The sequence below is a fragment of the Notolepis coatsorum genome (assembly GCF_963971535.1).
Source record: "Notolepis coatsorum genome assembly, chromosome: 4".
In the NCBI taxonomy this organism is placed as follows: Eukaryota; Metazoa; Chordata; class Actinopteri; order Aulopiformes; family Paralepididae; genus Notolepis; species Notolepis coatsorum.
This window is the reverse complement of record NC_140168.1, coordinates 74,674,517-74,699,435: the sequence shown is the minus strand read 5'-3', so window position 1 is coordinate 74,699,435 and position 24,919 is coordinate 74,674,517. Positions and strand designations below refer to the sequence as shown.

The window sequence follows — 24,919 nt, the reverse complement described above, 5'->3', positions numbered from 1 at the left end:
ACACACCACTGAGGATAAACGGGGCTACCGTGGACAGGGTACCTGGGGGTCCACATCTCAGAGGATCTGACATGGACAACACACATACTCAGTCGTAAAAAAGGCGAAGCAGCGCCTCTACCACCTGAGACAGTTATATGCACTACCACCGCTGCAGGTCCTATATAACAAGAGGTGCAAATCCAGAGCCTGCAGAATAATGAAAGACCCTCACCACCCCAACAGCAGCCTGTTCAAGCTGCTGCGGTCAGGCAAACGCCTGCGAACACCAGCAACTAGGACAGAGAGATTTCGGCTCAGCTTCTTCCCCCAGGCCATCAGAGCCTTGAACACTGTACACGCTCACACACTAGCAGCCACTTTAACATGAGCACACACACACTCATGCTGCATACGCTCACACTTATGGTCACTTTAAGAATAGTATAGTATAACTGAGATTGTATAATATAGCATTGTATATAGCAGTGTACATAAAGACCCAGTGCCTCATCCGTAGCTATCCAGTGTATCACAGGACCTAGCATGTCCTACCATGCTCTGTAAAAACTCATGTACATATACCGATATGCCCTACTTTGATTACTTGTATTATTGCACAATGTCGTTCTATTGGATTCTTATTATATTATTATTATTGTATTATGCACAATTGTTGCGGGCAAGATCCCCCACATTTCACTGTATACTTGTATGCCGTGACAAATAAAAGTCTTGACTTGACTTACCGATGAGCTCATGCTCATATCAATACAACAGTCGCAATGGCTTGTATCAGTGGAACAAGAAGTAGAAAGTATTGCAAGAAGGAATAAGTTAAAATGTCTTTATTGTGCAATGGCTACATCGTTAAAAAAAAAACACCATAGAACTGGTGCCCTGATGAAGACCAGCTTCCTCCTTTACTCGTCTGGAGTCCCTGGGATCCTACTACCTGTTCCTCCTTTACTCTCCGGGGGGGGGGGGGGGGGGGGAGGGGGGGGGGACACCCTGATGTAAACAAGAAACGTTCTCTGGATCTCCTTAACAATTGTGTGTATTGAGCCGTACTGTATTGTAGCCATTCTGCAATCTGTTAAAGTGTTCATTCATTCATTCGAGTCCCTGGGATCCTACCTGTTCCTCCTTCCTGCTTTACTCTCGAGTCCCTGGGATCCTACTACTTGTTCCAGTTGTTTCCCCCCAAAGTCTCAAGAGCACCCGATGACTATAGTTGTAAGACATAGTTGTTGAACCGTCTGCTGCTTATCAAACTTTCAAGTATTGCAACTTGTAACTAAACATTGAGTTTTAAACAGTTTTTCGCTCTCCGGTCCCAGGTGATTACACATTTGGCCTGCATAATACCAAGAAGACAGACAGTATCAGTCTTTTTCTCTTCTTAATAACCACACCTCGAAAAAAAAAATTGTTTCTTTAATCATATATTAGAGGTAAACAGTTAACGAGTTTCTTAAGTTATTCAATATAGACATTCTTTTTAATCACAAGGTCCTTCAATCTTTTTTCAGGGTTTCAGAGGGTGGGATTGCTTTGCTGGCTTCAGTCGTCTCTGGAGATGTTGCCGTTTTCTCCGCTTTTGCTGCTGTAGCTTCCTCCAGGGCAGGAGAGGCTGCAGTAGCTTCCTCCAGGGCAGGAGAGGCTGCAGTAGATTCCTCCAGGGCAGGAGAGACTGCAGTAGCTTCCTCTAGGGCAGGAGAGGCTGCAGTGGCTTCCTCCAGGGCAGGAGAGACTGCAGTAGCTTCCTCCAGGGCAGGAGAGGCTGCAGTGGCTTCCTCCAGGGCAGGAGAGGCTGCAGTGGCTTCCTCCAAGACAGGCGAGACTGCAGTAGCTTCCTCCAGGGCAGGAGAGGCTGTAGCCTCAACTGTTGCAGCCTCTGAGAGATATGAACCAGCCAAGGACTCTGGTGCACTAGCTGCCACTGGAATGGTTGAAGCCTCACCTGGAGCTACAAGAGACTCTACCGCAACAGAAGCTGGCTCTGTGACTGCCTCCACAATGGCCTCCCCCTTAATAGCAGCTCCAATGGCTTCTGTAACGGTCTCCCCTGCTACAGGTGCTGCCAGCTCTGTCTGCTCCTTCATCAGACTCTTTAACTCCCGCTGGTGACTGGCAGAGGGGTCTACATAGGGCAGCAGGGACAGGGGGACACGCACTGTGTCCAATCCATTGACCTAAAATGTGTGTTTGTGATGTTAATATTGAGGAATAAAATGCATAACATGCAAAGAAGAACAGAAAACATTATTCGTGCTGGTCACTTTTGACCCATGTTATGTATCTGAGGGTTAGGGATACACCAATGAACTATAAAATACCAATACTCATATGAGCTATAAAGCACTAATACTGATATTAGCTATAAAGCACTAATACTGATATGAGCTATAAAGCACTAATACTGATATTAGCTATAAAACACTAATACTGATATGAGTTATAAAACAGGGTATTGGCACCTCCTCTATCCCATTAAACCAGTGACCTTTTGTTTACGTAACCCATTAAATGAACCAATTCTAGAACCTCAACCACACCGTAACACTTTGGATGCCAACAACGCTATAAGTCGTTAGTTCATGCCGCCAGTTGAGTGCCGCCAACAACATATAGCGTTTGTCGTATTTCTTTTTATTGGCGATTTCAATTCATATTTCATCAATCGAGCCTCACACTAGTGTTGCAGAGTCTCTCTGAGCTCAATTGGGAAGATACCGCCCCCTATCGTCTCTCCCTGTGTAACTGCACCCCATTAGTTTAGACTGATGAAGGGGGGGGGGGGGGGGGGGGGGGGGCAGTTTCCTTATTTTACTTTTCTGTCAAGCCAACTGAAGAGACCCAAGTTGATCGCTGGCCCGGAAAACGCGTGGAATATATATTTACAGTACCCAACGCTGAATCAATAAACGTGATCGATATTTGGAATGGCGATCAGGAATTGGAATAATCTTTTTGGATAACATCTGATCTGAGGTAAGGAATCTATTTGACCAGTCTTAGGGTAATCAGAGCTTTTTTCACAGATATATGAAGTGCAGGTTTTTTTTTCTCATTCATTTTCACCGAGTCCAATCCAAAAGGGTGAATTACCATCTGGGAGACGATAGGGGGGCGCTTTTTTCCACATCCGAGCGCCTGATTTTCCAACGGTAGACTTGGTTGATGAAATATGATTTCAGATCGCTAATAAAAAAAAACGAGAAAATACGAGAACTCTCGTGAGTGGGCATTCAACCCGCGGGGGGTAAACCCGAGAAAAACTCGGGTTGGGCAATCAAAGTGTTAAAGGGGACATGCATTATAAATGGCTTTTTTCTGTTTAGCATGGTTTTATAGTAATAGGGGTTAGTATCAATTAGAGATGTTCCGATACCATTTTTCCCTTTCCGATCCGATTCCGATACCTAAGCTTTGGGTATCGGCCGATACCGATATTTATCCGATACCAGTGCATAAAAAAAAAAATTAAAAAAAATTATATAAATTATACCTTTTTTTTTACAGATACTGTTATACTGTTTTTTAGTAATAACTAGAACGTATGGTATTTATTCAACAACAGGTGATTGTATAGATTTGTATTAGTATCATTAATCAATGAGTATGGGCTGCAGCACTGCAGATATACCCTACTCCAATGATCCACACGGACATTAAACAATAATAATAATAATACATCTATTTTATATAGCGCTTTTCCAGGTGCTCAAAGACGCTAAACGGTGTTGCACTCGCTACTCAGTGGCTCTGCAGATATACCCTATTCAGTCTGTAAGCTAGTGGCAGATAGAACGTTCATGTTGTGATTTTTGATGCAAAATAAATATTCAACATTCTCTTTTGAAACTCCGCCTCAGACTCTTATCCTTTGGCACTTGCTGTACTTTGCTTGCAGGTCTGCAGCCATTATTGCTGGATTATAAATAGCACCAACTTTAGACACGGTAACGTTATCAAGCTAAGCTAACTGACCTAGCTCGTCTTCCCGCATTGACATTTGATAACGTTAGTAATAGTCAGCTAACGCTAGTCCGTAGCTACTTAACTTAAATACAATTCACCGTGGGTGCATTATTGTTGATAGACGGTCACGGACAGTGTTAGGTCCTGGAGAAAGGACAGGCGATCATCTGATTTGATGTAACGTTAAAGCGGATGTTGTTCCAACTAGCTATCTTTCCAGCTAATGCTATCATAACACCAGCCAAACGCATCCCGATTCCCGTCCGAGCTCCCCGTCTCACCGCACTGTCGGGGACAATGGAATTTAAGAAAGTGTATCTGCTGTTAAAATGACACAGCATCACACTTTAAAACATGTTCATTTTATAATCCTCACTCAGCAGGACTCGGCAGGAGATAAATTACATCATGGGATCGGAGGCTAGAATTTACGTGTACTCGCCGATACCGATACCAGCATTTTAGGCAGTATCGGCGGCATTTCCGATACTGGTATCGGTATCGGAACAACTCTAGTATCAATGGGTCTGTGTCTAATTACCATATTGACTCATCAGTCTAGTCTTGAGTTCACAAGATCTTCCCTCACTCAACTAAGCTGTTCTGATTTGACGGTATTGCTGACGTGAATAGGGTACTGATTTGCATAACTAACGCCCCCTCTATGGTTGACAGCGACAGCAGAGCGAGTGGAAATAATTTATCTTCACTTCCTCAAACAGAGCGAGGCAGAGAGCGCATAGTGTAACCCAACACTTCATCAAACAGGTTTTGACTGCAAGCAGGGAGTGGACGAGCGAGAGAGAGGGAGATAGAGAGGGAGAGAGGGACCCGTCTTCTCTCACACACACGCAGCGTTTACAGAGTGCTCCGTGCCTTCCGTGTGTCCCTCTCTCTCTCTCCCTCTCTATCTATCTCTCCCTCGCAGTCGAGCACCAGCATATCACTGTAATATCTTTGCGCATGCTCCCATGCGCACACCCGTATTCCGATCCGTACAATAATAATCACAGGGGTATATATTGTCATTTGAAACAAGTTACCAATGCATTGTCCCGTGGGATTATGCCCCCCCGCGGCTAAATTAATTAGTATCCCCCTCAGTCTCTCTATCTCTATCTCTCTCTGTGCCAGTCGCAGACTGTGTGGATGACTGTCACTCAAAGTGCTTATGAGCGGAGCCAGGCCAACACAGCCTGAAATCCAAAGTGAGAAAAATTTGGCTTTTGAGTACTTGATTAGAAATATAAAACAATGAATTTTTTTAAATAAAAGCTTACAGATGTGTTCAATAGACTCACAGGAATTGTGTAAAGTTGCCCAAATAGTGCTAGGAATAGCAATGCATGTCCCCTTTAAAGGACCCTACCTGTTTTTTTTGACATATCGGTCATTCTTGCTCTGATATTAAAAAAAATTGTATCTGATCTTTTTCACCTGAAAGGCTGCTATATTTTGCCTTAATACGGGGTCTAAAAAGAAACAGGAGGAATTCTTCCTCAGATACTGAATTACAGTACATCACAATGTTTAGTCAAATGTGGTGACTTTCTGCAGTTTATGTGGTGTTTAAAGGAACACGCCAACATTTTGGGAAATAAGCTTACCGTCTTCTCCAGAGAGAGACAAGAAGATAGATACTAGTTTCCTCTCTGTGCGTTCAGTAGAAAGCTATCTGGCTGCACGTTAGCCTAGCTTAGCACAATGAATGGAAGCAGACAGTGCCGGTTAGCCTAGGCATTGTCCAACTAACACCTCTCCCGAAGGCTAACCGGCACTGTCCGCTTCCATTCATTGTGCTAAGCTAGGCTAACATGCAGCCAGATAGCTTTCTACTGAACGCACAGAGAGGAAACTGGTATCTATCTTTCCCAAAATGTTGCCGTGTTCCTTTAACACTTAGTGCCGACGACGTGTTATGTCGGTATTTCATGCCCCCCGTTGAGTGCCGACGACGCAAATTGTCGTTTTATTTTTTTTATTCGCGATCTGAATTCATATTTCATCAACAGAGTCTCCCGTTGGTACAGCAGCCCCTCTAGGAGCTCCGATGGGAAAATACCACCCCCTATCGTCTATCCCTGTGTAACTGCAGGCCATTCGATTATACTGGTGGATGTGTGTGGGGGGAGCCTACTGGTTCCACTATGCTGGCGAGCCGTCTGATCAAGAGGGAAGTGATCGCGAGATGGAAATATATATGGAATATATATTTACAGCAGCCAATAATCAATCAATAAACGTGATAGATATTTGGAATGGCGATCAGGAATTGGAATAATCTTTTTGGAGAACATCTGATCTAAGGTAAGGAATCTATGTTACCAGTCTTGGGGTAATCGGAGCTGTTTTGACCTATATCTCAGCGTGTCCCGTATGCGTGTGTGATGTTGAGGAAATGAGGTAATCGATTTCTCAGCTAGCTTTTATAGCGTGCATAAGTACACATATACTATCGATAATCTAGCGTTTATTTGAAAACTATTCATAAATAGGCCGACAAATGACAACGTGTCTAGGGTATTCGAGAATATTCCAATAAATGCCGTTCATGAGGGAATCTTTCTATTTTCCGGAAATTTTCGAGAAAACGATAGCTTTTCGAAATGCTATAAAAAGGATATGAACCGATTAAAAAACAATCCGTTTCAACAATGTTGACTGCAAACAAGTCATTTATAAGCGACGGGCAGATTAGACACATAGCCATAATTTAAAACATAGATTATGCGTTTTTAACGCTAACATTGAAGTGGATGAAGGCATTCAAGGGGGTAAAAAGGAAAACACAGCCGGCATTGAAAGTGTTAACACTTTGGTTGCCTAAGGTTAAATTAATGATATACCATAGATTGCCAGCGCTATTTGTCTATGGAGAAAGTCCCCTTCTTTGCAGGGCTATAACTTTTTAAATTCTATTGCTACATTGCCATTATTAGGGCCCATTCAAAGTCCTATATGTATTGTTCATTGTGTAGCAACGTTAAACTTTTTCATTCACATATTCATAGTAAAGTATGGTCTAATGTATAAGTATGTTTTCATCTCTTTCTGCAGCTTTCTCCAGAACGTGATATATAGCCCCAAATGCATTATATTGATGATGAAATACAGTTTGATGGCAATCAGCGCGATATAAAAAATTCCAACTAGACGTACTTCTAGAAGTTACTACACGTCATCTGATGTTGACCGGATGGGCGAGGGGGCGTTTATAATTCCGTGGGCAGCGTTATACCAATCATCTAATGTGGGTCAAATGTTCATCATAGCAGTTAGTGTCGAACACGGTAATATTACACGCTAAAACTCACCCCAGTCTCCGCGGGCCGTTGGGCGATCAGCGTGGGGTAGACAGTTTTCCATTATGGGATGTTGAAATAGTCGGTCCATTTCCAGGTTGTATAATAATATATACGTCCAAATCATGTTGTTTTTTCGAGTTATTTGCAGCGATCGATGTTCACTGTGTGAAGACGGAGTCTCTCTAACATTAGCGAGTGCCCGGACCCCATATGGAGTGAGTCCTACCGGGTTAAAGGTTGACATCCGGTTTCGATCTGCCGATCGGCCACCAGATGGCGGTCTTGAACCGCTAGAGGATTGAGAGGAGATCACACTTGTGTCTCAGGCCAGCGGAGGGACATTATGAATCCGATCGCAGATTTTTGAAATATTGATATAAAGACGACGTACAGCGTCCCCCGGCAACTTTAGCATGGCCAGCAAAGACGTCTAAAGACGCCCCATGGCAGTCAAAGTGTTAAGACACATTTTCAGATACCAAAAAAAATGGTAAAAGATTATACATTTTGTATCAAAACAACAATGACTTGTCAAAAAGACTGGTCTGGGCCTTTAACAGCTGGCAACAGAAGATGAGTAATATGTTACAGACTTACAGTGACGTCACACCAGTAGTCCCCTAGCTCTCCGATTGGCTCATCTGGAAGCCTCAACGCATGAGGTGGCACAACGATTCCCAACTGCAAAACAAATTTTGTAAAATGTAAATGTATCACATCAAAATAGTGAAGGAAAAAAATATTTCAATGTAGCTACATTAGTAGTATGTTGTGTAAATGTTTTGATATTTCTATAGTGAATATAACCGGTTAATTATTTTATGCATCGATGTGAAGATGAAAATGAAACTACATTGATCTTTCAAATTCTTGTTATGAAAATGAAAATGTATTAATTAACACTTTGAGTGCCAACAACGAGAATTCTCGTTATTTCATGCCAACCGTTAAGTGCCAAGGACGAGAAATCTCGTTATTAATGGTTATATTTTTTTATTAGCGTTTTCCTTTCATTTTTCATCAATCTAGCCTCACGTTACCACTGGGACTCTCTCTGAGCTCGAACAGGGAAAATACCGCCCCCTATCGTCTCCCGGATGGTAATGCACCCTTTGGAATGGAGTCAATGGAAATGCATGGAGAAAAGAAAATCCGGAATCCACATTTTACTTGTCAGGCATGTAATCCGAGCCGATTGCAGTCTTTGTGGTCCCTCAGAACAGCGTGGAATATGTGTTTCAAGCACCCAGCGTTGGATCAATAAATGCGATCGATATTTGGAATGGCGATCAGGAATTGGAATAATCTTTTTGGAGAACATCTGATCTGAGGTAACAAGGAATCTATTTTACCAGTCTTGGGGTAATCAGAGCTTTTTTCACAGATATATCAACGTGGGCCCGTGTGTGTGTTGATCAGGAAATAGATAATTGATTTTTCAGCCCGCTTCTCTAGCGTGCATAAGTACACATGTACTATCGATAATCTAGCGGTTATTTGAAAACGATTCATAAATAGGCCGAAAAAATGACAACGTTTTTTGTGTATTCCAGTAAAGGGCGATTCCTGTGGAATCTCTTTTTTTCCCTGGAAATTTTCAAAAACGAGCGTTTTTCAAAATGGTATAAAACGGAAATGTACAGATGAAAAAACAATCAATTTTTTACAATGTTGACTGCAAGCAAGTCATTGATAAGCGACGGGCGTATTAGACACATAGCCATAATTTAAGATAATTTAAGATATAGTTTATGCATTCGCAAATGTGCTCACCCTCTCATTGAATAGAGTGCTGGCACTCGAGCACTAAATCGTGCGTGAAAGTGTTAATATCAAATTCATCAACATCATGCCGTTAACTAATATCTTGGTGTAAGGTTTTAATACAGTCTGTAAGAGTACAGTAAAACACATGTTATTGTGGCCCTGCATTCCAGCACACTGGATTTGAAATGGAACAATGATTGAGGTTTATGTGCAAACTTCATCCATAACGGATAAACTTCATCCATATCAGATAGATTCCATCCATATCAGATTAACCATGTCAAAACGGTACTTTCTTATAAATAGCAATTGTACAAATGAACATAAACTTAAATAAAATAGTCATATTTAGTATTTGATTGCAAATATTGTATTCCTGGTTGCAGTGAGTCTGTGGCTGTCAGTTGTCATTCCTGAAATTATTTAGTCTTTCCGTGCCGACTCAATGTAATTTTAGGTACAGTGGACATCATTCAGAATACTCAACACAGTATGGGATATGTAGTTGATTTCTGGGTGCTATGTTATTATTTTTTTAAACAAAATATTGCGATACTATGTTGCCCCCACCCCCCACACACACACCAGTGTTGTAGTACTCTAGTCCAGAACTCTGACTCGAGTCAGAGTCCTGGACTGAGTTTCTCGAGACTCAACTTGAACTTGGACTCGAGCATTGACTGCATTCGAGAGGACTCGGACTTGTTATTTGATGAACAGTTGTTTATTTTATATTTGTTTTGTAATAGGCCCTAATAATTTGGCATAAGATATTGATGGCTAGTGCATTTGTTTGGCTAATGTGTCACAAAGTAAATAAACTCCCTTTGAAATGGTGACCGCCAAGTCATTTATCTTTAATGTAGAGTAGACCTTTTTTTATTTGTACGTCAGCTCTTTGACCGCCAGAGTGGAGTGGACTCAACCTTGATGACTTGGACTCAGGCTCTTCTTTGGTGACTCAGACTTTGACTCGGACTCTAACACTGGGGACTAGAGACTCGACCTCGAGATTTAGTGACTCGACTACAACACTGCCACACACATCTTATCCTCCTGTTCCTCTTTTTTCTGCCCATCACCAGACCATGCTGCATTAGCCTGGAGGGGAGGGGGATGGGGGGGGTCGACTAGCCCAGTCTTCGGCTTCGCCCCAGAAGAGGCCAGATATCCTCTACCAGCTCAGATATCCTCTGAGTCTACCAGCTCAGATATCCTCTGAGTCTACCAGGCCAGCTCAGATATCCTTAGGCTCTACCAGCTCAGATATCCTCTACCAGCTCAGATATCCTCTACCACAGCGGTTCTCAACAGGGGTGCCACAGAGAGCTGCCAGGGGTGCCTTGAGATAAAAAAAATAATAATTTAAATTCTTTTTGGATTACAGAAAATTAACACTAAAGTGCTATCTGTTGCAGCTGCACTGTTTTCCATGAAAATACCATATTTGGATAAGTTTGACCATTTCTCAAAATCAGAAAATGTATTTAATAAAACACAGAAAAGGATCACCAAGTTACTCTGGATAAAAAAAAACCTTTACAGACAACATTGAGACAAAGCTTCCTGACACATCTCCATCCAAACTCTTGGAAGAACTCATTGAAATCTCATCTGATACCACCTGGAGAGCTAGTTTCAGAGTGTGGTGCTGAGTACCAAGTATCTCATGATGCAGCAGTTAAGGTGTTGATACCATTCAGCACCACATATCTGTGTGAAGCTGGCTTTTCATCCATGACAGCTCTGAAAACAAAATATAGGGCCAAGTTGAGCCTTAAGGATGACATGCGTGTTGCCTTGTCAAAGATCTATTGACCGTATTATTAGCCAGTAGCAGCAGACCTCGCATTGAGCGAGAAATGGTAACTTGGTGATCCTTTTCTGTATTTAAAAAAAATACATGATTTTCTGTTTTTGAGAAATTGTCAAACTTATCCAAATATGCTATTTTTATGGAGAACAGTGCAGCTGCAACAGATAGCACTTTAGTGATCCTTTTCTGTATTTAAAAAAAATACATGATTTTCAGTTTTTTAGAAATGGTCACACTTATCCAAATATGCTATTTTTATGGAAAAGTGTGCAGCTGCAACATATAGCACTTTAGTGATCATTTTCTGTAATTTTATTTAAAGAAATATGCTATTTGATTTACTACTACAAGCAGTGTAATGTCAACAGTACTAAGCCATTTAGACCTGAAACACCTGTTAATAATGCATTATATAGCCTGCATATACACACAAATGTGTTTCCCGGTTTCTTAAATAAACATTATTTTGAAAGCAAGCACTTTTGTCATCATTGTAGCAAAGAAGACAGGACCGGAAAAGTCTTTATCGTATGTAGGGGTGCCCTGGAATATTTTATTGAACACAGGGGTGCCTTGGCAGCAGAAAGGTTGAGAACCCCTGCTCTACCAGCTCAGATATCCTCTACCAGCTCATGGAGTTCAGCAGTAGCTCGTCCTCCTTGATCTGGTGTAATATTGATATTATCCCGTCAAGCTCAGATATTCTTTTGCTGCTGATATTACAGCCTGCACAGGAGGGGGAGAAGATCAGAGACGGCATTGCCAACGGGTAACAATGTTACCGTGTGATAGTAGTAGGTTATAGGCGAAGGAGCTAACCAGCTAGCTGCCAGCTAACAAGTTCAAAATCGGAGTCGCAGTCAACCATGCAACAATCCGATATCCAAAATCCAAGAATCAAGAATAGTATATTTTAGGTAGAGATGTCAAGAGCCACAAGAGAAGAACTGTTTACTTGCTTCCGGACGTGACGTTACATACATACTGTATATAGATATAAACCCCCCCAAACTCCAGCTGTACCTTCTTGACAAAATGTCTACAAACGATGTCTTTGGTGAGCTGGTAGTCAACTGCTAGAGTTTTGGAAATCCTCAACTCTGTGCACTTCAGGAGTTCCACTGTCTGCAAAAACAAGAGGACATTTTGATTAAGAAAACTGCTACTCCATGTCCAAGTTTGTGAAGTAATGATGACTCAATTAAATTGGGGGAAGATATTTATTTTCTTGCATTAGTATGTTCCCATCCTGAGGAGGCCTCAGATGGCAGTAAGTATGTAAGTATGTAATGCATTTGTATGGATGCAAACTAGAAGATGAAGTAGAAGAATATATTGTGAAGTAGCGATAGAATCGAGCATAAAACGTTTGTTTTCAGTAGAGCTGCTACTAGCGATTATTTAGGTTATTGATTAAGTTGAGGATTATTTTATCCATTAATCAGTGCATCCAAATGATACATTTTCATCCAAAAAACACCAACATTATGGGAAATGTGCTTACCGCTAGCCTAGCTATTGATCAAAAACACCTCTCCCAGTTTTAAGCTAGGCTAGCTGATCCGTATCCACTTCCATTCATTTGTGCTAAGCTAGGCTAGCCTGCAGCCGAATAGCTTTCTACTGAACGCACAGAGAGGAAATTAATATCCATCTCCTTGTCTGACTCTGGAGAAGACTGTAAGAGCATTTCCCATAATGTCGCCATGTTCCTTTCACTTTGAAATCTAGCTAAAGTTTCAACAGGGTCTTTTCAGAGCATTTCTTAGTGCTTCTGAATGAAAATTGAGAAGCATCAATGCAATGATTTTTCATACATTATTATTATTTATTTCTTATAGATTTATCAGGGTTCCCACAGACATTGCAAAATGAAATTCAATGACTTTCAAGTACTTTTCCAAGCACTATTTTTCATTTTAAAAGGGCATTTACCGTACTTTTCGGACTATAAGCCGCGGCTTTTTTCCCCATTTTTCGACCCTGCGGCTTATATAACGGTGCGGCTTATATGTGGACAAAACCCGAAAATCGAAATATTGCTTTTTTTACTGCATTGAAACGTTATTTATCTGTTCCCTTATTTGCTAAACTTAATACAACTTGTAAATGAGTTAATGTTATTTGTCCGACAGTATTGTGTCCCAATGGGAGTCATTCTCTGTAGAGGTGGGAACTTAAAGCTCAATATAAGAACGGCCATGCACCACCACTCACAGAATCGAGAAAGAGCAATCAATCTGTCAATCCTTTCCGTGTCCGGGCCGGGTGAGGTTTCCTGTGTTGAGTTAAATGAAGCCGCAGGCTCCACTCCTTACATATGGTAATTAAACATTATAAACACATGCGGCTTATAGTCCAGTGCGGCTTATATATGTACACATCATTCAATTTAGCTGCTGCGGCTTATAGTCAGGTGCGGCTTATAGTGCGAAAAGTACGGTAAAAAGGATCCAATTCACTTGTAAATGCGTTTTTGATTTTTTTTTGGAAACATTTTTAATATAATATTTATGGCTTAAAAGTTAAAACCAATTTCCGACAATTAGTTACACTTTAGATTTAAAAAAAAAAAAAATGTCTTGATTAAGATTTTTTTTTATCATTGATGAACAAAACTTTCAATGCGAATGGTTGATTTGAATTCCAATTACTTTTTAAGCACCTCGTTAAAAAATGGGCTTCCAGGCCTTGACTTTTTTTTGGGTAAAAAATCAAGCACTTTAAGCACTTCAAGGACCTTGTGTGAACCCTGTTATATGCACGATGCTCCCGGCTCCTGAAATAACACTCACCATTTCTCCAGTACGGGTTTGGATTTTCTCCCCCGATGCGTCTTCATGGAAAAGCTGTGGATAGAGACGATAAACAGATGATTCTGCGGTTCACTTGGACACATGGAGCATAGAAGTGATTTTGACATGAGAGTTCCAAGTTATTCTTCTTAACATGCAACGGGACATATACAGGCCGTTGTGCCCACCGGCGTAACAGGCGAAAGTCACTGCACTTTGCGAGTGTCTAGCGGCTCGGGGCTGCATTTTTCGCAGAACATATAAATTACAGAATTAAAGCTCCATTTGTTCGAATGCCACCTCACTTGACCAAATCCGTGCCGATATGTCAAGCGTGTGACTTTTTACGCGCAAGCGTCAGATTACCACCCCGGACTCCCGACGCTCTAGAACTTTATTGGTCAGGGTTGTAGCCAATGAGTGTAGCTTTCCAATGATACCCCACGTGGGGGTGTGCGAATAAGGGATCTAGGTGAAAGTTGACGAGCGAAAACCAGAAGTGAAAGAAATTTTGAATTAATGGCCATGGATGAGGAAATGGAATTACCGGAGAGCTTTTTTCTTGGCACACGTTTTACCCGGATCTCTCTAGAAGACTGATTTCTGAATGGATTTTTATAAAATTTTGACCTGTACTACATACGACTTCAGGCTATGGATTTGCTCCAAGTCTTTGTCTGTCTTAGTCGGTCGCCGGCGCTCTGCTGGCGCTTGGATAGACTACACTTAAATCCCTAATGAATATTGTCCCACACCTGTAGGGGGCTGGTCACTGAGTGATTGGACTAATTAGCACAGGCTGCTCAAGTCAACCCAATAGGGTGAACGGAGCCTGATTGATTCAAAGAACAAACAATTACCAAAATATACAATGGATTAAGAACTAACTTACATTACTCAGCAAGATCACAGTGAAGTCAGCTCAGCCTTAGAGCAATGAGAGCTACAGGCTGCTGTATTTATACAGGCCTTGACTCTGAGTGATTGGACTAATTAGCACAGGCTGCTCAAGTCAACCCAATAGGGTGAACGGAGCCTGATTGATTCAAAGAACAAACAATTACCAAAATATACAATGGATTAAGAACTAACTTACATTACTCAGCAAGATCACAGTGAAGTCAGCTCAGCCTTAGAGTAATGAGAGCTACAGGCTGCTGTATTTATACAGGCCTTGACTCTGAGTGATTGGACTAATTAGCACAGGCTGCTCAAGTCAACCCAATAGGGTGAACGGAGCCTGATTGATTCAAGGAACAAACAATTACCAAAATATACAATGGATTAAGAACTAACATTACTCAGCAAGATCACAGTGAAGTCAGCTCAGCCTTAGAGAAACTACAGAAAAATGGGAGTACACGGGCGGCTGGGTGGCGCAGCGGACATTGCACTCGTCACCAATGCAAGAGACACCGGGTTCGACTCCGGCTGTCGGCGTTGCCTCCGGCTTGGGCCAGCCGTCATACTAACTAAATTGGCAGAGTTAGCGGGTGGAAGTCGATGGGTGGTAATCTGGACGTTGTGGACAGCGACTCCTACAGGTCGGTTGGGGACGCCTGCACAGCAGAGACAGGAAATGGCGGGGGTAGTGTGAGCCTCCCACACGTTACACCTCGCCAATGAGAGTCCGCGCTGGCAGGTGAAAAGATGTGACAGGCTGCCTCCTTGTGTATCGGAGGGTTCAGGTTTCAGGTTTTTATTTAGACACAAAACATATACAGATTTTACTCCATTTACACTTTTGTCAAGGATAGGAACGATAAGGCGCAGTGCCTTGTTTACATCATTGTCCTTGGATGTCAAGGATGCCAGAAACATACAACTCATTACAAAATTAATCACAATTATTATATTTGCATTATAATAATGGCACATCCCTAAATCTATACAAACAAAGCACATTTGTTGATGCAAGGCTTCTATCCTCCCTACAACCGGCCAGTGGGGGGCATATGCGAGCAACGTTCAAGACAGGGGAGGGGAGAATTGGCACAGCGGAATTGGGATGGGGGGAAAATTGAAAAAGGAGAAAAAGTGGATAAAAGAAAAATGTGAGTACACAAGTTCAACTCAAGTTCAGCCCTATGTTACTCTATTTCATTAGCACTAAAAGTGATTTGACTTTTTTGCATTAATAACTTTAGAATGTTATCTTTCAAAAGAGACCAGGCTTATGCATGTGCTATAAGCATAAAGTATAAAGATACTAGGGCTGTACCGAATGTCATTTTTTAACATTCGAAGCTTCGAATGTCTATAAAAAAAAAGATTTACTTCCAAATTACTTCCAAAAAAATTACTTTTTTATAAACTAAATCCTCAATTTGAATAAAGTGATTAATCTGATTAAATTAGTATTTTTCTTTTATTAAATCAACTTTCTTTAATGAATATAACTCATCAGTTTCGTCAACATAAATAATCCAATAAGGGCACGGTTGGTATGAAAGTGATGGTGACGTCTTATAGTATAATATTATAATATTAGTGTAGCCTAATCTTTAACTGCAACTGTGAAGAAAACCCCCATTGGTTTAAACAGATTATATATTTTAAATATATATATAAAAAATAAATAAATTTTTTTTTATTAAAAATAAAAAATTCGAATGTTGATTTAGAATTCGAATGTCAACATTAAGATCGAAGCTTCGAAGCATTCGGTACAGCCCTAAAAGATGCGCTTTGCAAAAAAAGTATGCAGTCCTCAAGTTCAAGTAAAAAATAAAATGCCGCTTTTCTGGGCGCATGTTAACTCTTTCAGCGCCGGCGGGTTTAGCCATCTTTGTTCCTACTGCGCCACCGCTCTAAGAGATAAGGATGCGTGGCGGTGTTTGCAGGGCTATATTCTATATTATAGCTATGGAGACAATACTATGGCTCATTTGACATCAACTATCCATCGTTCAAAATGTGAAAAAGAATTAATTTTTTCATGTATACGTTTGCGTGTTATACCGTGGTCAATATTGTATAGTTTAGGAGTGATGATCCGGGCTAATTCCTGAAAAGCTGAGTTATAGGGCGCTACGTGAATTCTGCTATAAGCGTTGGCATTTCTTGCCTGGACGCGCTACTATTTCCAAATCAAATGTATATAATAGGTATTATGTTTCATCAAGGGGGGGGGGTAATTTTTTGATGCTTTGATCGTCACCAACGGCATACGTTTTGGAGTACGTTACATATGATTGTTGTGATCGATGCGAAATCATGGTTGGATCAAAGTAGGATTGATGTCATATAGTCCTTACCTTTACTTGGAGTGTGAAAAAAAGGTTTCAAAGGGTGGGCGATACTGCCACCTAGCAGGATGCGGCCGGTATTGAACTCTAGCAATCTCAGAATGATTCCCTATGGTAACCCCAAGATCCGTGTGCCTGAAATTAATAAAAAAATCGAATAAAAGAAATAACGATCCAAAAACATATATGCGTTTATGGCACTGAACGGTTGGTGAGCAAACACGTATATGGACGGCGCAGATTGAGTTAAGAGGTTAAAAGGACCAGACCAGTGTTTTTCACATGTGGGTTCCAAGTCATTCTTGCCTTGATAAAAAAGCCGGCACCCTTCTTTTTTCATGATCTTTCACTGTTATTGAAAAATGTATTTTCTGCCATGATTGGGTTTATGTGGTGTTAAGCCACATTTCAGATACAATGGAAGCCTATGGCAGTGGTGAATCGGCGGAAAATAACTTAAAGGGGACCTATTGTGAAAATGGCCTTTTCCTGTGTGTTGCATTGTTTTAACAGAATGAGAGAAAATGTTAAATATGTGCATTGTGCCTTTACTGCAGTTCAGCTGTGACTCTTCAAACAAGCCATTCAGAATTGCAGCCACAATCCCTACTGCTTGATCTCGAGTCATATCTGATCTACAACCTCTAGTCTGAAAGTTGGATCTGAATTTCGTTCGACGGTACAGGCTCGTGCACCACTGCTAGATGTACGATAATTATCGTGTTTGTACGATAAAAAATGGCTCGCTCATTACTAGGGGTGGGAATCACCAGTTTCATCATGATACGATACGATATCGATTCTTTGGACAACGATACGATATTTGCCGATATCACAAAGTCTCTCACGATACAATACGATTAGATTAGATTCAGGTGCCTGCAATCGATATGAGATGATATCATATGCCCATTTAACACAATCAGTAACATTTAGATCAACTAAAAAAAGGTAACGAAAATATCATTTGACATTTGTATTTTTGAGCTCTTCCAGACATTTAAAAGGAAAATCAATCTATTGTTTTTAATACAAATAGACCTCCTGTTCACTGTAAAGTGCCACGTTTTGATATATTGAGCTTTAAACTTTAAGCTCCATTTTTTGGAACTCAAAACTCAACCTAAAACCCCTCCCTACCTCCCTCTCCCAAACCGTTCCTACAACAATTTGTTGATGTTGCATGATCATGTATAGGCCTACATTTATTATGTATTATATTGTTTATGTTTAAATAAAATTTAAACATCAAACTCCTCTGACCTCATCTGGTCTTTCCAAAGACGCGCGCACACACACACAGAAAGGGAGAATGCTATGCTGTAACGTCTACACACACGGAGCTACTGCTGTTGTTCTTGGGCGGATATGAGACTCGCCACAGGATTTTCAAAATAAGAGTATCGATATGAATCGATCTTATTACATTGCATCGATCTGATTCGATTGTTGATAATTACATCGATGTATCGATCTGGATCGATGTATCGTCCCACCCCTACTCATTACAGGCACAGAAACAGCCCATTGAGAACAGGATTGAAACAGAGAGGTATAGATTCTGCTAGAATTCATACTCTAGCAGCAAAACAATTAAAAAGGGGGCGACAGTGGGGCAATGAACGCAACAACCAGGAAGGGAATTGGCATAACGACAAAGAAATCTAAATATATAGAATACATTATTATTTTTTTTAAGACATGTTTAGGGGATCTCAAAGTCCTATATTAACTTGTTGACAGAGACTAAAATATGTGCCATTTAAAGGTTTTCAGTTATAGTACAACATTATGAAACATGCCTAGTTGAGCCGGACCGTCACGACACTCGTTCACGACACTCGGGTCACGAGACAACACTGTCACGACACTCACAGGCCTATTTCAGTGCACCACTCCTCTGACGTAGCCTGTACTCAAACCAAGCAGCCCTCTGCCTGCACCGTTCACACTTTCCAGAGTGAGTGCACAAAAACAATGTTACAGGACAATGACCAAAGTCAGAAGCGCTTGAGTTTGTATTGCACCCCCCCCCCCCCCCCCAACCTATGGTAATATTAATAATAATACAAATAAAAGTCTGTTGTTCCCCTCTAAGAGGTTAAAGGGGCACACCAACATTCAGTAAAAGGCTATCCGGCTGCAAGCTAGCCTAGCTTAGCACAAATAAATGGAAGTGGATACGGACCAGCTAGCCTAGCTTAAAACTCCAGTACAGGTAGAACAGCTAGGCTAGCTGATCCGTATCTGCTTCCAGCTAGGCTAGCTTGCAGCCGGATAACTTTATACTGAACGCACAGAGAGGAAATTGGTTTCCATCTTCTTGTCTGACTCTGGAGAAGACGGTAAGCGTGTTTCCCATCATGTTGGCGTGTTCCTTTAAAAATCAAACCATACTCACTCCCATGGCAAACTTCTCTTTGTTCTCCTGTGATGGATAGACAGCCAGACCTTGGGGCAGCAGCTTGTAACGACCAACAGACTTCTTCACAAATACAGTGTCTCCTCGTCCACCAAGCCCTGTTGAAACACAGTAGGCCAAAACATATTCAGCAGAGTGGTGCAGAGGAATTATTTATGGTTAACTCCTCTTGGAGGTGTGGTTCTGACTATACAGGTTGTTATTTGTCACCAGAGCACCCTTTTCACATTCTACCACTGGAGAGGGAGGGCTTCGCTGTACTTCCCCTGAAATATGTGTTGCATGTGTGATGTCACTAATAGGTCCAACCTATCATGGTCCAATATGAGGTAACTTGACACCTTAGCGTCAGCAAACACAGAAAGCTGAATAGGTATTGACATAATATAAGCTGCCTTACTTGGAATTCCTGGTAAATATCAATGGGTGCTTGTTCCAATTTGCATATTCATAGAACCTTGCATCTCAATGAGGGTAAAGGTGTAGCGCTGCTGCCAAGCCGTTTTCAGTCGTTTATTGAACAATTTGGTGGAAAAACCATATTAATACAAATTATTTAATATATAAATGTTTTAAAAGTACATCTGGAGGGGATCTTTAATATCTTTAGAAAATAGTCACCTTGTTTCTTTAAGTGACAATGAGTGTGTTGATCCTAGGGCTGACCTTCGATTTTTTTTTTGGAATTCAAAGCTTCGGGGCCGAGATTAGATTTTAATTCGAAGCTTCAAAAAAAAAAATACAAAAAAAAGAAAAGATTATTAACACTTTGATCGCCGGGGTTAAATTCATAATTTACCATCCCTCGCCAGCTCTATTTGTCTATGGAGAAGTTCCCCTTCTTTGCAGGGCTATAACTTTTTAAATTGTATTGCTAAATTGACATTATTATGGCCCATTCAATGTCCTATATCTATTGTTCAGGGTGTAGCAACGTTATACTTTTTCATTCACATATTCATACTAAAATACGGTCTAAAGTATAAGTATGTTTTTATCGTTTTCTGCAGCTTTCTCCAGAACTTGATTTATAGCCCTAAATGCATTATATTGATGATCAAATACAGTTTGGTAGGAATCTGTGCGAGATAAAAAATGTCAACTGGATGTGCTTCTAGGAGTTACTACGTATGATCTGATGTTGACCGGATGGGCGGGGGGTCGCTTATAATTCCGTGGGCAACGTTATATAATTCATCTAGTGGGTGATATGATCATCAGAGCAGTTTATATGGAACACGTTAAAAAAAACGCTGAATCTTACCGTAGCTTCCTCATAGCGTTGGGCGATGAGCGTGGAGCAGAGATATTCCTATTATGGGATGTAGAAATACCTGATCCATTTCCAGGTTGTATAATAGTATAATAATATTATAATGTATAATAATATACGTCCAAATCATGTTGTTTATCGAGTTATTCGCAACGATCGGTGTTCACTGTGTCAAGATGTAGTCCCTCTAACGATAGCGAGTGCCCGGACGAAATATGGGTGAGCACCACTTCATCCACAGATCACTTCCTGTTGGGCGATCTGCCGATCGGTCACCAGATGGCGCTCTTGAACCGTTAGAGAGTTGAGTGGGGCTCAGCAGTATATCTCAGGTCTCCGGGGGAGAAATATGATTTCGATCACAGATTTTTGAAATATTGATATCAAAGACGTGTTACGGCGTCTTCGGCAGAATGAGCATGGCGGGGAATGACGAGTTTCGGCGTCTCCGGCGATTAAAGTGTTAACATTTTTCTTTTCTTTTTAAATAATTTGTTTTATGTTGTGAGACTTGTACAGCACTTTGTTCAACTTTGTCAGTGCTGTAAAGTTTAAACCTTTTTAAATCTTAGACAAACTAAACACTTTGCTTTCATGAAATATTGTAAGCCGTCATTTGAGGCTTTATAAAAGCAGCACAATGAACACAAATCTGTCAGTGCCGAGTCCGACCTCATCTTAAATAACAAACAGCATTGATTGTTGTAGTTAACAAAGAGAGGCAGAGTTGATTTTGCAAAAAATAAATAAAAATTTTTAAAACATAATCGAATTTTATTTTCATATTCGAATCCCATGCCCATCGAACGAAGCTTCGAAGTATTTAAGACAGCCCCATTAAAAAGGACCCTTATAATCAGGATAAGACGGCTACCTGCGGCAACTGCGAACACGGGGACAGAGGGCTCCAGTATCCCGGATAAGTATTACAATCGTGTCGAGAGCAGAACAAATAAATACATTTTAAAACCAGCGGGCGCGGCATACTCACTGTCAACAGTCTTGGTTAGGAGGAGTTCCATCTTCTCCTTGGGTGCATTTCTTGTGTCCTCGACCAGCTTATACACTCTGTGCCTTTTCGAGTACAGCCTTGGCGGACGGCCTTGTTTGGACAAAGGGACGTTCCACCAACGTTCCACTATAACTGTATTCTGTGTGTGTGGGGGGGGGGGGGGGGGGGGGTACCAAAAATATTCACACATTAGTTCAAACGTCACATCAGACATCAACTCAGCTCTTCAGGAATCTTTGTGTCAAGTGTTCTATGAAAGCTCACAGATTCTCTCGTTTTCTATTCAACTACTGCTGTACTAGACACAGTGAGCTCTGACCAGCCATATGCCAGTGTTTTTCAAAGAGTGGGTTGGGGACACACTGGTCGTTCCTGGGAAACATTAAAATGGGTCTCCCAAATGATTCTCTGGAGGTACCGTATGAAGCCAAAGCCCTCTCAAGTCTAGTAGACATGTTGAATAAAACACTGTAGACTAGTAGTTTAGCAGTATAAAAGACATGTTGAATAAAACACTGCAGACTAGTAGTTTAACAGTCAAGTAGACATGTTGAATAAAACAATGTAGACTAGTAGTTTAACAGTATAAAAGACATGTTGAATAAAACACTGCAGACTAGTAGTTTAACAGTCAAGTAGACGTGTTGAATAAAACAATGTAGACTAGTAGTTTAACAGTCTAGACATGTTGAATAAAACAATGTAGTCTAGTAGTTTAACAGTATAAAAGACATGTTGAATAAAACACTGTAGACTCGTAGTTTTAACAGTCTAGTGGTGTATGTTGAATAAAACACTGTAGTTTAACGGTCGATAGACATGTTGAATAAAACACTGTAGACTAGTAGTCAGTCAAAGCACAATTAATGCTTATTTTATTCACTTAAGACAATCATTTCCCAAATAATTTTTGGGTTGCATTGCAAGCCTATTCATTCTGAAAGAAGTTGAAAAACCACTGCTATACGTCACATTTCTAACACTGACATACATACATAATGTAATACTAAATATATTGAGAGTCCTACTGTTTGATATACAATCAGAGTGGAGAGAGTGAATCCTACGTTCAGACGTGTCATTTTATTTATTCTCTCACATTGGGCTATACTTGGAGTGAATACAATTTTAGTGAAAATAAACTCAAGGACCCCTGGGGGTACCCGGACCCCACTTTCTGAAACCCCTGGTTTATTGAGTATGATGTACATAGTTAGCAGTAAATTAATGGAGTGGTACAGTCTAGTAGTCTATTGGCATTGTTGTATTGAGGAGCAGTGCTGCTCAGCATTATTCATCTCGACAGACGACTAGTAAACACGGGTCCTTGTCGAAGTACAATTCACTGTACAGCCACTAGCTAAACTTAATGCATGAATGAATGAATGAAAACTTTATTTAACAGATTGCAGAATGGGCACAATACAGTACGGCTCAATACACAATTGTTAAGGGAATGCAGACCAGAGAAAGACGTTTGTCTTGTTTACATCAGGGTCCCCCATTTTCAATTCATAGTGACATTTATGACATACACAACATACATGACATTTATGGCATAGGGACATACATATACAGGTATTTAGTACTGTTACATTTGTGACATATACGATATGCAAATATACAGTACTGTTACCCATAGATCCTGACAGAGTGCAAGATCGATCATTGTGGAATCCGTGGGTCTGAACACAAAGCTAATATTTGTAAGCAGCTTCTTCTCCACTAACCTTGCATGTGGTCTGTGAGAAACACTTGCTGGGGGAATATGAGGGAATTATGAGCTCCTGAAGGACACGGCGGCTGGAGCTCCACATCCTGCGGCACTCACGCGTTTGGATATTTAACGGGGAATGAACACGATTAGACACACGATTTGTGACTGAGGTGGCGACAAGGAATGTTGGTAAAGATTAGACTACTTTTAGCATCTTCCTTCCAAGTCAAGGCTAGCTGAGTTTAACGTGGTAGCAGCAGGTTCAGCGAGGCTAACATTGAAAACAACGGGCGCAAATTTTACGTCAAAAATCGAGCGCCTGCGCTTAGAGCACGGAAGGACCCCGATCGTTTGTCATAGGGCACCTGAATAAAGCCCGAGTTTTTAATCGTGACGTTTGATCAAAGTTGCTATGTCATTGTTTTTTTTGTGTGTTTTACAACTTTTTGGTCTTTTATAGCTCCTTAATTGCAAGTGAGGGTTTTTTTTCGTGGTAGCCCTTTTGGCTAATCTTTACCATGGCCAATAATTCTGAAGCACAGTTTATTTTAACATGTTAAACATCGGAGAGCGCCTGCACTTGGAGCGCAGAAGGACCCAGATTGTTCCAATAGATTGTTTGCCATAGAAAATAAAACAAAGACTTTTTGTACAGAGGTCATTGTGTCAGATCTATGATCTATGTAATTGATTGATTGATTGAAAAGTTTATTAACAGATTGCAGAATGGGTACAGTACAGTACATCTCAATACATACAATTGTTAAGGGGATGCAGACCAGAGAAAGACTTTCGTCTTGTTTACACCAGGGTCCCCCATTTTCAATTCATCATAACATATATGACATACATGACATACAGATAGACAGTACTGCTACATCTATACATTTATGACATATCAGATTTGCAAATACAGTACTGTTTGTGATACAAAAGTGTCCAGAAAAGGAGTGTATATACATTTGGCGTAGAAACTGTACATTGGAGGAGGTTGGTGGGGTGGGGTTGGGTGAGGGCTGTACATTGGAGGGGGGGGGGGGGGGGGTTGGGTAGGGGACACACACACATTTTACACTGTACATTGGAATATTGACAAAGCCTTACTTGGTCATTTACTGTACAACTAGGTTAGGACATTTGTAGGGGCCAGTTTCGAATTGCAGTCTCACGTAGGTGTTTTTTGAGAGTGTTTTTGAAGGTGGGTAGTGATTCACATTCCTTTACAGCTTTAGGCAGGGCGTTCCACATTGATGTGGCATAATTGCGAAACGTGTTTAGTCCCTTGTTTGAGCCGAATCTGGGTTTTACATGATTTGTGGAGCTCCCTCTGGTGTTGTGATCGTGGTATTCACTGACCTTTGGGAAGTATTTTGACATGTACATGGGTACCTTGGTCGCGTAGTGTATCTTGTAGACCAGGCCCATTGCAAGTTGCTGTACTCTGTCGTCTACTCTAAGCCATCCTAGGTTGTCAAAGTGGGCAGGGGTGAGGTGGGTTCTAGGAGTCAGGTCAAGTAGTAGTCTGACTAGCTTGTTTTGAGATGTTTGTAATTTGTTTTTTAGTGCCTTTGAGGTGCTTTGGTACCATGAGGTGCAAGCAT

General features: G+C 41.0%; 1 protein-coding gene across 1 annotated transcript; it reads right to left on the bottom strand.

Moving 5' to 3' along the window:
- Positions 1 to 984: 984 nt before the first annotated feature.
- Positions 985 to 23,649, bottom strand: mrpl9 (mitochondrial ribosomal protein L9). Its single transcript, XM_084312663.1, has 7 exons — positions 23,332 to 23,649; positions 21,581 to 21,740; positions 19,296 to 19,414; positions 13,647 to 13,700; positions 11,875 to 11,976; positions 7,866 to 7,949; positions 985 to 2,174 (listed from the first exon to the last, which is right to left on the bottom strand). Exons 1-7 carry the CDS (start codon positions 23,416 to 23,418, stop codon positions 1,497 to 1,499), a joined length of 1,284 nt encoding a protein of 427 aa, XP_084168789.1. The 5' UTR covers positions 23,419 to 23,649; the 3' UTR covers positions 985 to 1,496.
- Between the last annotated feature and the right edge of the window lie 1,270 nt (positions 23,650 to 24,919).